General features: G+C 40.2%; 1 protein-coding gene across 2 annotated transcripts in view; it reads right to left on the reverse strand.

Moving 5' to 3' along the window:
* The window catches only part of LOC128901933 (zinc finger SWIM domain-containing protein 6-like), a 160,044-nt gene that overhangs the window by 21,453 nt on the left and 121,844 nt on the right, over positions 1 to 16,747 (reverse strand). For both annotated transcript variants that reach the window (XM_054184079.1, XM_054184080.1), the window contains 6 exons: positions 15,776 to 15,955; positions 14,100 to 14,276; positions 13,670 to 13,816; positions 7,609 to 7,755; positions 5,180 to 5,440; positions 1,821 to 1,956 (listed from right to left, as the gene is read on the reverse strand). In XM_054184079.1, the coding sequence (XP_054040054.1) occupies positions 1,821 to 1,956; positions 5,180 to 5,440; positions 7,609 to 7,755; positions 13,670 to 13,816; positions 14,100 to 14,276; positions 15,776 to 15,955 (1,048 nt within the window). The remainder of the gene's footprint in view (positions 1 to 1,820; positions 1,957 to 5,179; positions 5,441 to 7,608; positions 7,756 to 13,669; positions 13,817 to 14,099; positions 14,277 to 15,775; positions 15,956 to 16,747) is intronic.

Genomic DNA, 16,747 nt, shown 5'->3' on the forward strand with positions numbered 1-16,747 from the left:
CAGATGTAAACAGGCAGGCAACTCTTTCTTATATTGGTCTGTTTGAGAAATAACTTCTTTGGCTGAGATGGCAGCTTCATGCCAAAAGATGGCTGGAGCTCCCCATGATTAACTAGAGATTTCATCATTTGGATCTTTCAGTGCCTTGCTTGTCTTTCCAGTTGAGAAAGTAAATGGAAAACTTCTTTTCTGTAAGTTATGATTTGTTTCTGGGGAAAGCCCAAATCCTCCTTCAAGAGGAATGGCATGCTGCCATCACATTCACTGAAGCATTCAGTGCACTGTGCAAAGCTGCTGATAGATATCTATTCCATCCTTTCAATGTGGTTTCAGTAGTTTAGTTTAAAGAGGAAAACTCCCCACAATCTCTGAGAAACACTTTAAGGTAGTGACCGGAATTAAATACAAGGACACAAGTCCACTAAGATTAGTACTCAAATTGATCTTTCTTTCTTAAACAAACAAAAAACCCAAAACCCAAAAAACACACCACACGTTTTGTACTGTCTTGGTGATCTGGTATGATCAGGGTTATTGATGCACTTAATTTGCAATGAAAGAAAAGGGGTGTACCTAGATGGCCCCGACAGCTTTCTTATCATACGTTTGAATGTTCTCAACAGTTTATCAATAACACACTTTTGTCTTCTCAATCTATTTCCTAAAATTCTAATCATAAGCAGCAAGTATGCAAGGTCACTCTTCATGTTTCTTAGACTCCTTCCCTAACATCCACTATTAGACACTCTTGGAGTCAAAAAAACCCCAAACAGACTAAGCAGACCGGCTTTATGGAGAAACTAGCTCCAGAATACACACCTCCAAAACACTAGGACACAACCAGTCCGATGAAGCCAAATGCTACTTATGTGGATAGTGTGTCCTTCAATCACAGTGCAATCATTCTTGAGAATAATGACCAGGAACACCCAACACTTTTTTTTTTTTTTTTAAATCTGGAACTCTATTGCTCTTAGTATTCAGTTGTGGCTATTTTTTTCAACCATCATTTACTACAAGTTCTTGACAGTGACCAGACAATCCAGATGGGACTAGTTTCTTCCCTGCACTGTATGTAGACAACATCATAGATTTATTGCTGATCATTTAGGCCCTTGGAACTTCCATCAGAAGGCCCTTTTTAGCCACTGTTATCAATCTGGCCTGCCCTGAGATAAAGCCAACGCACACTTAGCACTCCCTGAGAAACATCTTTTTTCCTGATTACTGAAGACAAATGGGATGCAAGTCAGACATTTTGTTGTCTTATGACATACTCCATTTAAATCCCAACATTCACCCAGAAATGTGCAAGACTGCTTCGTTATGAAGGACAAGAAAAAAGTACTGGCTCAGACCACACCATATGGTTTCAAATCTATCATTGAGAGTTAATTTATAAAGAAGGCTGGTGGAACAAATAGTCCTATCATCTGCTAAGCAGCAGATGATCCTGAGACTGCTGGTGAGATGCCTCTTTCCTCATTTCCTTGCCACTACCTCCTTTCAGTTAGAGAACACATGCGCTAAAGCTGTCATTTAACAGAAAACCACGTGCCCCCAGAGTGTAATTCTAGAAGAATTTGTAACATAGAATGCTGTTTTATGGTTGCAGATAAACACTAATTGTACATTTATAAATGATTATACTGTAGTTAGTACAGACATCAATTGCTTTTACAGATGACAGAACCAAAGTAATTTCTTCTTAAAGGGAACAACACTTCTTTAGAAAAAAAGACTAGGTCTTGATTACCAAGCTTTTTCCCCTTTTCCAAACCACTACTTGTGCTCTTTCTAGATGACTTGTGAATACATACCGCATGGCTCTCAGTGCAGTTTTGTATGCCAATTCAGCATCATGAGGTAGGAGAGAGGTGAAAAGATATTTGGCAAATGTGTGCATTGGAACACTCTCTCGATGGATGACTTCACCTAAACCACTATATGGTCCAGCTGTGGGAAAGAGAAAGAGAATGTCAGTCTTTACAGACTGTTAAAACCCAACTTCTGGACCTTTAAAAACATTCACCATACTTTGAGTTAGAGTTTGGACAGTTTGCTGTACAAAAGGTAAAGTTACATTGATATTTTTGTGAAATATATTACAAGTATATTAAATACCATATATTCTTTGAGACAACAAGACAAACTGCAAATTGTATAGTACTAAGCACGCTACCAGTGCACATACAAATGACAAAATGGTCCCAGGGCTCCATGGGGCTCATTCAGCAAGTCTATGGTATGCAAAAGTAGAAGATGATAATCCTAGCTTTGCCTCTGCGTAGTTATATTGTGCACATGAATCCATATGCATCCTTTGTTGGTGCATAATTGCTTTATCACAAATCCACCAGAAAAAAAAAGTGGTTACAGTGGAAAAACATGTATCTTTAATTGAAATTACATGACCAATCACTACAGCAGCACCTGATCCCTATTAATGTCTCACCTGACATTAGGCATTTAAATAACCTTTTGTTCTGGACTTGGTCTCCAGAGAAGAATAGGTCAGATCTTGTACCAAAGCTGCTTTTGTTAGTCCATTATAGCCACACGATCTTAAAAATTGTATTTGTTGTGGGGAAACTATTCCCATTGTCGGGGCAATGGATTTTGCTCACACTCAGTGCAGCCAGTGCAGTACTTCATAACAGCATAACTTCATAACAGCAGTGTCAAGATTGACAACAGTAATGACAATTTAAAAAAAATTAAATTAATCTATTTGCTTGCTGAGTTCTGAGTGTTCACGGTGCATATGAATCCCATTTTTACATTTTTCCTGCAACATTAAGACTGTTATTCCTATTAATAGGAAAATGTGTCAAGCAGGTTTTTTTTACTTCAGCAGCTAGAGGGTTCAATCATTAAATGTTGCAAGATACATAATAAGAAACTTACATTAAGTATTATTGGACAATTATTGCACAAATAGCAGTCAGCAGTCCTAGAAGTTACTATTTTCTCTTCTACTAGAGATTCCAACCCACCACATTTGGATGGATGAACAACTGTGTGAGCACACTTCTTCACTGCAGTCACACATGTCATAGCTTCCAGCAGTGGTTCAAACTAATATGTCTGACCCTACACTGAAGCAGATGAGGAATACTCACAAAATTTATTCAACCACTTCTGCTACAGAGGATGATGAACTCCATGAAAAAGAGATGGTAACAACTTGGACCAACACAGCTGTTTCAGCAATGTTTTTTTGACTGATGCCTTAGCACAAAATGCAAAGATAAAAATCACTAGGCATAAAAAAAATATCTGAGCTCCATAGGTAGGCATTTCTGAAGACTGGGGCTCATCAAGGAAACATCAGTGAAGATTAAGTAGGTGACAGCGTGTCTCTCAATCATTTAAGTTGAAAGCCATTCAAAACTAGCTAGCATTGCTTCAACGAAAGAATCCATTTCGTGTATGTTTGCCAGTTGGTGGTTGAGTCGGGAACCCAGTTAAGACACGAAGAATACATGACAAAGCATTGATATGAAAATATATTCTTCCATTAACTTAGCAATCAAGCAAAAATTTAGAACAGTTCTTGCAACACAGTCTTATGTTCTGCTTTCCCACGCATTCAAATGCTAGCTACATACAGCATACATTAATCTGCACTAACAGCACAGAAATCAGCTTAATATTGAATTAAGCTTTCTTTATTATATCTACAGGACTTTAACTATAAAAACACAATTGATATGATTTGGATCTTAAATCACTGCACAGTTTTTCCTCCATGTGAGCTGGCAGTTTCCGCCTAACCTGGAGTAAACTGAAGCTATTGCAGAAAAGACAGATTTCTCAGCACACAATAATGCAAGACCATCATTGCACACTGCTCACCACAGCAATTTTGTAGGTAGTTATTTTAGCAGATTTCCTGCTATGATCGCTTGTTTACTACTCTAAGAAAACAAAAAGAATATCAGTGATCAAAGCAGTAAACTAGAAGTATCAGAGAATACCTGAGAGAAATCCTGCCTTTTCCTCATAAAGCATCCTTACCAGTAAATAGATGCAGCAAGCAGCTGCTCTTGTCCAAAGGCCATAAAGCAGCAGTTACAGCCATGCCATAATAGAAACTCTCCCTATGGTGCAGCTTCTCTGCAGTATCAAATGGCACCATCAGTAGGTACCAAAGTCTTTAAGGATCTGGGCAATAATAGTGACTCAAAGCTGAGAACCCTAAACAACATACCGTGTCTCTTCCATTAAAGAAGTAGTTTTAAAAGAAAAATGTCTTGCAGAAAGAAAGCAAAACCTGACTGCTGTGTAACAGTCTTCACAACTTACCTAGAGCAGTATCATGCTCTCCATCCCTTGAGCAAGCACTCAAAACTTGGGCCATGCCTTTAGCTAATTGGTTCCTTTAAAGTTTTTTCTTCCATTTAAAAAAAACCCAAAAACTAGAAAGACAACCTTAGAACCCACAAGACTACTCTCTGAACATGAGGCTTAAGTGCTATATGTTAAGCCTTTTTAAAAGCTAAGGCAAAAGCATGCAATTTTCTGTACAGATTTTATTGCAATACACTGGCTAATTCCCAAACACAAGTTATTTGTCTTAATCAAAATTTAGTCACAAGACCAGGCCATAAGCCTCAATATTTTACCATATATTTCAATTTTCATGTATGATACAAACTTCAGAGGCAAGTAATTTTCCTAATTGCTACAAAGAAAATGTTATATTTCTGTCCCAGCAATTCTAAGTGATTATTCTGAGCTCTTCACTTGGGAACAGAGGTAAAAATCTTCATACATTTATAAAGCTGACAGTCTTTTTTCAGGATACAAGTGACATTTAGAAATTTGCTACCCAAGAACTGCTGATGATAACTGATGTCTATATTATTTAATTGTGAGCCTGGGTTGTATAATTAGGATACTGAGATTATGACAAGCAACAAATCTAAAGAACAAAATGCAATAAAAATTAAAATGAAAGGCTTATAGGTCAGTAGATGCCTTATCTCTACAATCATGTGATATCTGAAGTATGTTTGATTTTCATAAGGGACTGGAAATAAAAATTTTGCTGGAGTTCTACATCAAAAAACATCTTAAGTATGTATGTAAGGCAGTTTCCACGGGAATACTAATTCAGTGGGCTTGTGTAAGTGAAGACAGTTTAAAGAAGCAGTTAGCATCTACATTGAGCTACCTTCTAATAGGAAGACTGCTTGTTTTCGAAAAATCTTCACCAGAGTATCATCCAGTTCAATTTCCTGTAGCTTAGAAATGAGCTGCTCCTCATTTCGACAAACCTTCTCTTGTGCATACAAGCCATCTGGCATTATTCGTTGCTGTCCCAGCCCTATCAATGCTACTTCCACAGCAAGCGTTAAATAAGATTCCCCTTCTTCTAAGAACTTGTGTGCAGGCAGGTGCTGGTACTCCAGAGATTTGCATTGCCCCACATTCCCTGTAAAGGGTGACACAAAGAATGACACATCAGGAAACCATTCTAATCCATAATCTGCCTATAATGCCACATTTACAAATGCTTCCTCTGTCAGTATTCATTTTTTAAAATTATTTAAATTACTAGCGCAATATTAAGATCCAGCGATCCAATCTAAATTACCTGATCCAATTCCACATGGCAGAAATACACAAAACAATTAGGTTTTAAAAAACCCACTCAAGTAAAAATAAGTTTTCATTTTAAACTGCATGATTTCGAGAAAGGCAGTTTCTCCAGTTTTGTGTTAACAAGGCCAAAATTGGAAGATCTATTTCAATTTTTTTCCCCACCCATTTCCTTATCTCCTTAAAGCTTTGATGTTGAGTAAGTGGAAAGGAAAGGTGCTTATACACCTGCATATATTTCATTTGAAGTTATTAGGATTGTGCAAATACAGTAGGCCTGGGAATTCCACAACTTTAAAGCATCCTGTTTGCTAGAGCTCTTTTCATGGTTTTTTATTTGTCATATTTATGATAAACATGTATAATGTTTCTGACTTTTATTAACACTAGAACTGCTATTTTTAGTAAAGATTACTTGTAAATTCCACAAAGACCAAGACATAAATTGCTTTAAAGAGTACTAGTGATTCATTTGGCACTTCACAGATACACCATGACAAAATGCTATCCCAACCTCTAGTAGTTTACAGTCTAGTTTGGGAACAAAAAGTTGTAATGTACAGATGTAAGGAGATGGACAGCTGCAGCAAATGAGAAGGCAGAATGCATTTGGTAGATTACATATGTGTGTGTAGGGGGAATTTACTTTTCAACACACACTACTTTTATTTCATGGGGCTGTTTTGGTTTTTTCTAATTGCAAAGAATCTGATTTCTTTTCATTAAAGTTCTTCCAGAATTGCTGGATATGGGATTAGAAGTTTATTGCAGAAAATCTAATTGAATAAAATGAGTTTTGAGGCAAAGCCCCAAGAAGATTGGGGATGTGCATATAAAAGAGCTGTAGGCAGAGGGATGAATTGAATTCCTGACCACACAGAAGGTGATAAGAAACTACCATAGAGGTGGAAAGAGACTGAGAATAAGGAATAAATCAGTTAAACTCCTGGGAAGCAAATACTAAAGTTAAAATGGGCATACACATCCTGTCCTAAATCATGTATCAATACTGCACAACTATTTTCCAATTCATAACCTTTATAGACCACATATGTTACAAATGTTAAGTGTTTTGTCATCAATTCAAAGTATTATGTACACTAGTACATAGGTAGCTAAGAAGTCAAATAACATCCCGGACTGCATAGGAGGAACGTCACCAGAAGATCAAGGGAGGTGATCCTTCCCCTCTGCTCAGCACTGGTGAGCCCACACCTGGAGTGCTATGTCCAGTACTGGGCTCCCCATGGACATATTGGAGCAGACCCAGTGAGGGGCCACAAAGATGATTAAAGGACTGGAGCATCTCCCATATAAGAGACTGACACAGCTGGTATTGTTTAGCCTGTAAAATAAAAGGCTCAGAAGGGTATTACCAAAATGTATGAATATCTGATGGAAGAATGTAAAGAAGAAAGCCAGACTCTTCTCATTGGTGTCTTGTGACAGGACAAGAGACAATGGGCACAAACTGAGCATAAGAAAACACTTTTTTACTGTGAGGATGGTCAAACACTGCAAGAGGTTGCCCAGAGAGGTTGTACGGTGTTCATTCTTGGGATTATTCAAAACCCAACTGGACACAGTCCTGGGCAACCTACTCTAGGTGACCGGGCTCTGAGCAGAGCAGGTGGACTAGATGATCTCCAGAGGAGCCTTCCAACCTCAACAATTCTGTGATTTCCTGTAATTTCTCAAAAAGAGGAGCAATGTATGTGAAGAGGGTTGCTGCTATAAAGTCTTATTCCATTTTATTTCAAGCATGAAATACATAATTGTCTTCAGGAACGAGTAACTGGTAATTTTTGAAGTGCTTTCATATAACTTATAAAAAATTTTACTTAACATGAGGGAGAGAAAATGTTTATTCTTAGGGAATGCAAATGTGAGTTCTTATACTATAAAGACACTGGCTTCGAAGTTAATTCAGAAAGGCGAGATACAAAAACGCTTCCAGTTACTGAAGATTTAGAGAAGATTGCTCCCTTTGCATTGCCTTACCCGTGAAGTCTGAGAATCCATGGAAGCTCTCATCATCCACCCTGCAGGCTTCCATCAGGCTACTGAAGAGGGTGCCAATCGGATCCAAAGGGTGTCCCACCCAACCTTCAAGATTTGTTATTGAGGTTACACCTTTGTGTAGAACTTCTGTGACAGAAAAGATGGAGGGAAGAGGGAGGGAAAGAGAGCATGTGTTAGCCCCTCAAAACAATTATAGAAGTAAAACTGATTAAAAAGCCCTCAGTACAGAATTCAAAGTATTTCTAGTAGCTTCTGCTTAGGAGAAGAAAATAGGATCTTTCAGGGTGAATTCATTGCCCTTTGTGAATATGTTAAAAGAGGAAAAAAAGAAAATGGACGAAGGCCAAACATTTTGAGCACTAGCAAAGTGCATTATGGGTCAAAAATTTCAACAGCAGTATCTTTTGAAAACTCTTACTTGATACCAGTAACTTATAGCAAAGACTTTTTCTTTGGTAAAGTATTCACAACCGTTTCCTCACTCAAAAGACACAGTACCATTTTTACATTTTAAGTGAATCTGATGGCACTGAAATACATAAAAATAATCTAAAATTTCCATTTTAATAAATAAAATATGATCTTATCTTGCATCTAAATATTTATTGAAGTAATAAATTCAGGATGACAGCTCCTAAAAAGGATAAAGTATTTAAATGAGGTATACGAGAAAAAATTGTCCTTTAAGTGCATTATTCTGTCATTCTAAACTTTCAGTCAACAAATACCTTCATGGATACTTTGTTTTGTAGCCCTCATCCATCAATCAGTTACAACATGAAAAAATTGTTTTAGCATAATGAGTTGAAGGAAGTGTGTCTGTGGTAACAGATGTCAGAGATTCTCCAAATCCCTTTTTTTAACTAAGAATCACAGAATCATAGCATAGAATCATAGAATTGCCTAGGTTGGAAGGGACCTTTCAGATCATCGAGTCCAACCATCAACCCAACACTGACAAAAGCCATCACTAAACCATATCGCTAAGCACTATGTCTACCTGTCTTCTAAATACCTCCAGGGATGGTGCCTCAACCACTTCCCCAGGCAGCCTGTTCCAATGCTTGATAACCCTTTCAGTGTAAAAATTTTTCCTAATATCCAGTCTAAACCTCCCCTGGTGCAACTTGAAGCTGTTTCCTCTTATCGTATTGCCTGTTACTTGGGAGAAGAGACTGACACCCACCTCACTGCAACCTCCTTTCAGGTAGTTGTAGAGAGCAATAAGGTCTCCCCTCAGCCTCCTTTTTTTTTAGGCTAAACAACCCCAGCTCCCTCAGCCACTCCTCATGAGAATTATTCTCCAGACCCCTCACCAGCTTCGTTGCCCTTTTCTGGGCATGTTCCATTACCTCAATGTCTTTTTTGTGGTGGGGGGCTCAAAACTGGACAGAGTACTCGAGGTGGGGCCTCACCAGTGCTGAGTACAGGGGGACAATCACTTCCCTAGTCCTACTCACCACACTGTTCCTGATACAGGCCAGGATGCTGTAGGCCTTCTTGGCCACCTGGGCACACTGCTGGCTCACATTCAGCCAGATGTCGACCAACACCCCCAGGTCCTTTTCTGCCAGGCAGCTCTCTAGTTGTAACGCTGCATGGGATTGTTGTGACCCAAGTGCAGGACCCGGCACTTGGCCTTGTTGAACCTCATACCATTGGTCTCGACCCATCGATCCTGCCTGTCCAGATTCCTCTGCTAAGCCTTGCTACCCTCAAGTAGGTTGACACTCCTGCCCAACTTGGCGTCATCTGCAAGCTTACTGAGGGTGCACTCGATCCCCTCCTCCAGATCATTGATAAAGATTTTAAAGAGAACTGTCCCCAATACCAAGCCCTGGGGAACACCATTCGTGACTGGCCACCAAATGGATTTAACTCCATTCACCACCACTCTCTGGGCCCGACCCTCCAGCCAGTTTTTTACTCAGCGGAGTGGCACTCAGGATGATCTGTTCCATGACCTTCCCAGGCACCGAGGTCAGACTGACAGGCCTGTAGTTCCCCAGATCCTCCTTCTGGCCCTTCTTATGAATGGGTGTCACATTTGCTATACGCCAGTCAACTGGGACCTCCACGTTTTGCCAGGACTGCTGGTAAATGATGGAAAGTGGCTCGGTGAGCACTTCCGCCAGCTCCCTCAGTACCCTTGGGTGCATCCCATCCGGCCCCATAGACTTGTGTATGTCTAGGTGCTGCAGCAGGTTCCTCACCATCTCCCTTTGGATTACAGAGGCTTCATTCTGCTCCCCGCCCCTATCTGCTAGCTCGGATCCCTGAGTACTCAGGGAACAACCGACTCTACTACTAAAGACTGAGGCAAAGAAGGCATTAAGTACCTCAGCCTTTTCCTCATCCTTTGTCACTATGTTACCACCCCTATCTAATAAAGGATGGAGATTCTCCTTAGTCCTCCTTTTATTACTAATGTATTTATAGAAACTTTTCTTATTGTTCTTAACATCCAAAGCCAGGTTAAGTTCTAGTTGGGCTTTGGCCTTTCTAATTTTCTCCGTACATAGCCTCACAACATCTACAACGTCCTCATCAGTGGCCTGCCTTTTTTCCCCTGAGTTGCAACTATATCTGTTGCAACTATTCAGCCACGCCCCGACGGCTCATTTTACGGCACATGGGGACAGCCTGCTCCTGCGCCTTTAAGACATCCAGCTTTCCTGGACTCCTTTGCCCTTCAGGACTGCCTCCCAAGGGACTGGGAGTTTGCCCTCCAGAAGACCATGGTGGCAGTTCTGCTGACCCCCTTCCTTGCTTCTCCAATAATCGAGAACTCTATCCTTTCATGATCACTATGCCCAAGATGGCCTCCAACTGTCACATCCCCCACAAGTCCTTCTCTGTTTACAAACAACAGGTCCAGCAGGGCTCCTTCCCTAGTTGGCTCCCTCACCAGCTGTCAGCTGATAACTGTCAGGAAGTTATCCCCAACACACTGAACAACACACTGTACTCAACACACTGAACCTCCTGTACTGTTCCCTCTCAGCTATATTTGATTCACAGCTGATATCTGGTAGGTTGAAGTCTCCCACCAGGACAAGGGCTAGTGATCTTGAGATTTCTCCCAGCTGCTTGTAGAATATTTCATCTGCCTCCTCATCCTGGTTGGGCAGTCTATAACGGACTCCCACCACGATATCAGCCTTGTTGGCCCTCCCCCTGATTCTTACCCATAAACACTCAACCCTATTGTCACCATCATTAAGTTCTTGACATTCATAACACTCCCTAACATACAGAGCCACCCCACCACCTCTCCTTCCTTGCCTGTCCCTCCTGGAGAGTTTGTAGCCATCTAATGCAGCACTCCAGTCGTGCAAGTCATCCCACCATGTTTCCGTGATGGCAACTACATCATAGTTTTCCTGCTGCACAATGGCTTCCAGCTCCTCCTGTTTGTTGACCATGCTTCGAGCATTAGTGTAGAAGCACTTCAGTTGGGCTACTGGTCCTGCCACCTTTTTGCTGGGAGAAGCCTTAACTCCCACCTGTCCATTCCCAGGCACGGCCATAGACACCCATCACTGACTCTCACATCTCTGCTGCTGTGTGAATCTCCATCCCCTGCCTTCTCTGAGTCAGCATACCAAGGGACCTCACTAGCATCCCATCCCACAGACATTGGTGCACCACCCCTAAGCTTACCTCTAAAGAGCCTGGTTTCATCCCCTTCCCCCTTCAAATCTAGTTTAAAGCCTGTTCAATGAGCCCTGCCAACTCCTGTGCGAAGGTCCTTTCCCCCCTTTGAGACAGGTGTACCCCATCCATCTGCAGCAGACCTGGTGTCATGAAAACCAACCTGTGATCACAAAACCCAAAGACCTGTTGCTGACACCAGGCTTGGAGCCAGGTATTGATCTGCAGACTTATGTCAGTAGCTCCCCTTTGAGTCCAATTCCCAACTTTTTTTCTCCTAGATACATACACACGACTGAACTATGAGAGATCAGATGCATTACAGGTGACCGTTTAAAAATTGTACACAAGCCATTATGGATGTTCTGTTTCTCTGCCTATTACACACTAACTTGTACCTGCCTCTGCTCTCTCTTGTTCACAAAGTGCCATCTTTCTGAGTAACCATATGTATTATCACAAAGCTTTAAAAACTTGCTTCTTGTCTATTTAAATGTGTGGGGCTACAAAGTGAAATACAGCCACACTGTTGAACTGAGTGCTCAGGAGGGTGGCTTTTTTTTAAAAGAATCAACTGATATATAATATGAAAAACAAACAAGTAAATAATTGTCTTACTAACAAATACCATGTGGTAAAGACGACAGGCAAAAGCATGTCATATTACCAAAAAGGATTAATATCAGTGACTTCTTACTGACTTATATTCCATTTCATCTACTTATGAGCTTCACTTGTGTCATGCCAAACAAAGGCTTCAGTCCTCCATTCATATAGAAATTTAACTTTAAATCATGCAAGTGGTTCCACGGACATCAGATCAGTCACATAAATAAAAGCTAAGTAGAAGCAAGTGGTGGTTGTTGAACTGAAACTGTAGCTGCAGAATTAAACTGCTTATAGAGAAGATCAGCATATTTTGCAGTATTAAAAGAATATTTTTTTAAATTCCAAACATAAGAGGAAAAAAACCAAAAGCAGTGAGTAACAACACAGAAATGACAAACTACTTTGCGGTAGGACGAATCCATTTCATACACTTCATTTTTAGCATAATATTAGTTGACAGCTGTAGAAACTGCTCACAGGGAAAGGAACTTAACAGAAGTATTGAATGTCTAGATATTGCATTAGCAACTGGGAATGAAAAGGAGCAGTGCTATGACCAGCACACTTGCAGCAGACCCTTCACACCTGTCAGTGGTATGTACACACATACACACACTGACATAGCCCCCTCCCTTCTTATCTCCCCAGTCTGAGAAGCTGGAAAAGGTGCAAAGCTTTTAAGGGAGCACATGTTAAGGAAAGATATATTACACGATAAAAAGACTCAGAAAAATTGTCCTAAGTAATAATACAAAGTGCTTTTAAGTTTTGTTCGAATCTAAGATCCACAATAGTGCTCAAAACTTCTTCCTTGGGCACTGTGAAACAGAAATGGAGGCACACAGGAACTGCCAACTAATTATTTTTTTTTTCGGTCAGGTGTCTGTCTACCTTGTCTTCATTTCAATTTCTAAGTTATTATTTCTGGGAAAACACCTGCAATACACTTGAAAAAATTACACACGTGACTTCACACTGGTATTTTTGCCTACAATGCATGAGGATACACATAGTTAAGAGTAGCAACAAAGACCTAAAATAAAATTTGAATGAAAGGTGTTCTTGTAGTAGCCAAGAACGTAATTCCAGTTTTTTCATGTGCATACTTTAACCACAAAGCCAACCCTTTCTTCTTTCACTATCTCTTTAAACTTATGACAAAGTTCAGCGCAGGATTATTTTTGATAGAATGTTCCTTCAACAAATAGGGGTAGTGCTCAGAGGAATACCACAGAACATTTTATAAAGCCAGTGTTTCAAAAATCTCATTTTCAGTGATGTGAATCCACTAAAATTTTAAGCATCATAAGAGACTTTTGGAACAAACTGCCAAATTTGATGAATTTCTGTAGTGCAGGCTTTGCCTTGTTACCCTTAATATCAAATTTATACTTCCAACTCAGAAATATATAGCTTTGATAAATTATATGTCAGTGGAAAAAAATATTTTAAATACCTGATGTGCCAGTTGTAAAGCTCTGTTTAAAAGCCTATAAATTACACAGGATGAATATTTACACTGTGTAACCAAAACCCCTTATGGGGATAAAGGCCCCATCATGTCAGAGGTATTGCAGAAGGCAGAACAGAGCTCACAACCCAGCTTAAAAAAACCCTCCAACATCCAGAATGTGACATTACCACTATGATCATTTGGACTGAAGAGTTAGTCACCTCTTTTGCTTTAGTTTCAAAAGCAGTTTTCTCATGCAAAGTTCCAGTCGATGTTATTGTCACCTTGTCATGTCCTTTGCCCTTCTCTCTTCCCCACATTTACCTTTCTTCTGAGCCTGGAACATTTCCAGCTGTTTCTGCTGCTGCCTTCTTAGCGTATTAACAATAGCTATTGCTAGCCTCAGTGCTTCTCGTGGGTATCCATGAGATCGTAACGCATCCACCCTCGCACAGGCTGTAGGAACGTGTTCTAAAATGGAGAAAATAATTGAGGAACAGCAGTGCTTCCATGTCTGCAATGGCCTGTTTTGCTAGGTTACTCAAAAAGGGCTTTTTTGTTTGCTTTCTTTGTTTTGTTTTTAAAACTACAGAAGAGACACTTAAAGGACTAGTTCTGAGCCAGCATTTCAAGGGAGCCTCTGTTCTTTTTACCAGGCTTTTCATTCATCTCCCCACCATCCCCCCAAAATAATGCCACAGAAACTGAACGAAGCAGCACATCATGGAAAAGTCTTTCAGGTTTAGCCACTTACCATGCCAGAGAGGCCACCCTTGAGAGTCAAAGAGTGAGTTTTCAGTGTCGTCATGGTAACAGTAGTTGGTGTATAGGTCACTGCCGATAATGTGCTGTAAGTGGCTGTCCTGCCAGTGCAGATCGCACGCCTCAATGGCTCGAGTGAACACCGTCCGATGTGGCCTGTTCGATGAATCTGTCATTTTCACAAGTTCAGAAAGCTGCATCAGCTTTTACTCATTCATATGTGAATCAGTCATTCACAGTATTCTTGTCTTCTGCCTATTCACCAACCCCCAACTGATGGCAGCCTGCCTTGCCCCGCTCCACAAGGAGCAGCCCGCAGATGACATTTCACATCCTATTACCCAACAGCTCAGGTGAAGTGCATGCCATTCACTTTGCATTCAGAGAGATCTACAAACCAGCATGGCTAATGCTAAATAGGACTTTGCAAAGGGAACAGCTAGAGATGAAAGACATTAAACAGCATATACAGAACTCCCCTAAAAACAAACTAGAAAGTATATGTCACACAGCTACTCAAGCATCCCCAGCTTCTTTCCTTCTCAGACCCAGAGTTACTTAGGATGAGGGACAGATAAACATAGCATGAAAGATTTTTAGTTGTTTTCTTTGAGAAGTGACATTAACTTTGAACACTTGTCTAATTTTTTGTCATAAACGTATACAAATACTGCAAAGAAAGCAAGGTACTGAGGCCATGGGAATGACATAATCCTTACTGGACATCTTCCTATGGCATTGTGTCTATGAATGTTGAAATGCCATCAGAGTTGCCACTAGCCTGCCCAGGTTGGGCTGAACATCACAAGCAAAACACCTCTGTAGGAAAGTATATGTTGAATGAACTTCTGTCCCCAGCCAGCTGCAAGATTTAAAAATGAAGCAAGTCTATTTCCTTCAGAGGTAATCTTCCAAGAAAAAAAAACAAGGAAAAACCCATCTAAGCCCAAATCTGCCACCTCCCATAAGCACTTAATTTTAACTTTATCATGATTATATGAAATATGTATCAAAATACTAAGGGTTTTGAGGATTATGAGGGTTTTTTTCCCAGGTAAATATCCTGCATCTTCCTCAGTTATTAGCAAAGTAGCAATCTTTGCTTGAAGGAGAAGGCTTCTGTCAGATTTGATAATCACATTTTAGATTAGAAAGCGTGATATCGAGTAAAAGACACCTCCTCCAAGAAGGCAGTATTGCCTCTGCATCCCCCCCAGTCAACGCAGACTGCACAACACAGAGCACATCCCACAGATGGTTGCTTTAGTTTCGCACACACTCAGTTTAATGCAGTTACAACAGATCTCCCTTTAAGTAAGTATCAAAGGCTTTGTAACTGCAAACAAAATAAAAACCCCAACACCAGAAGGGATGTAAGATTATAGTCAAGCAAAGAAACAATAGGCTTTTACATGACATACTTCAGGGGCATCCAATTTTCACGAGACAAGTATTTTATTTATTTTGCTTTGAAAACATTGCAGCCCCAGCACACCTCCCCCCTCCATTTATCCTTTCGGCAAGGATAGTATTAGTGAAAATAAATTTGTCTGATCCTCAACAAGAAATTTACTTGTCCCAGGAAAGAGTGCTGAATTCTGCAAGGCTAGGATATATAAGATAGAGACTATATTATATGTTGCAGTCAGTGCATATATTTAGGCTCACCTTGGTTAGCATTTGCACCCTGAGGCAAAGCATTGGTTAAATTGGGCAGCTCGTTTCCATGGTTTCCATCTTCCCAGGGGCAAACATCCACGTTGTTCCATTTTTTCAGCTGTTTTAGCCAACTGGCCTTCTGCTCCAACTTGCAGTGGGGATTTAAGACTATACACATCCACAGAGCACCTGATTTAAAAAAAAAATTGCTAAATTAGGTGTTCTATTAAAAATGCAATGGCCAATGACTAATTGCAAACTTCTATACTGCAATACTTTTTCTCTCCTCAAAGGCTACACTGCTTCTTTCCCAGCTATGCCTAACACCAGGCAGACTGAATTCCTGATGCAGAATCTTGGAGGTGGTGTGGCCCATTTGAAGCAGTTGAAAGACTATCAAGCCAACCTTCTCAAATAAAAGGCATTAAAGTGGGTCTTTTGTATTAGAAAATCCATAGTTCACAATGTATGGCCCATTAGACAGGAACATCAGTCAAAAGCAAACAAGAATTCACACAAAGTTACAGCAGGAAATTATCCAAGTTTTTCTTCTAATTTTTTGTACCAGAAGCAAATGTTGTTTTCTACAAACAAGAATTATGTAAGAATTATGTATCTTCCAGCTTCGCATTACAGGAACCAAACAAGTGCATTAGTAAGACATGCATTTTGTAAACATATACTTCCATACTTAAAACCCAGCAGAAATACTGCTGGTCATATAACTCATTCCCAAACACATCTGGACCTCAGAGATTCAGTAAACACTGGTTTTGCGCAGTCTAATAGGAATAAGATATTTTTACTGTTACTACTTCAGTAATTTGGTTATGCTAGAAAATTTGTTTTACATTTCCTGATTATGGAGCTTGAATAGAAAGCTAATTTGCACTGATGTTTCACATATGCCATCACTTTAGAACCTGCTCCCTGACACTGTATGGCAGGGCAGGCATAAATACATCAGGGTCTCTAGCAACA

The sequence above is a fragment of the Rissa tridactyla genome, chromosome W, assembly GCF_028500815.1.
Source record: "Rissa tridactyla isolate bRisTri1 chromosome W, bRisTri1.patW.cur.20221130, whole genome shotgun sequence".
Lineage (NCBI taxonomy): Eukaryota > Metazoa > Chordata > Aves > Charadriiformes > Laridae > Rissa > Rissa tridactyla.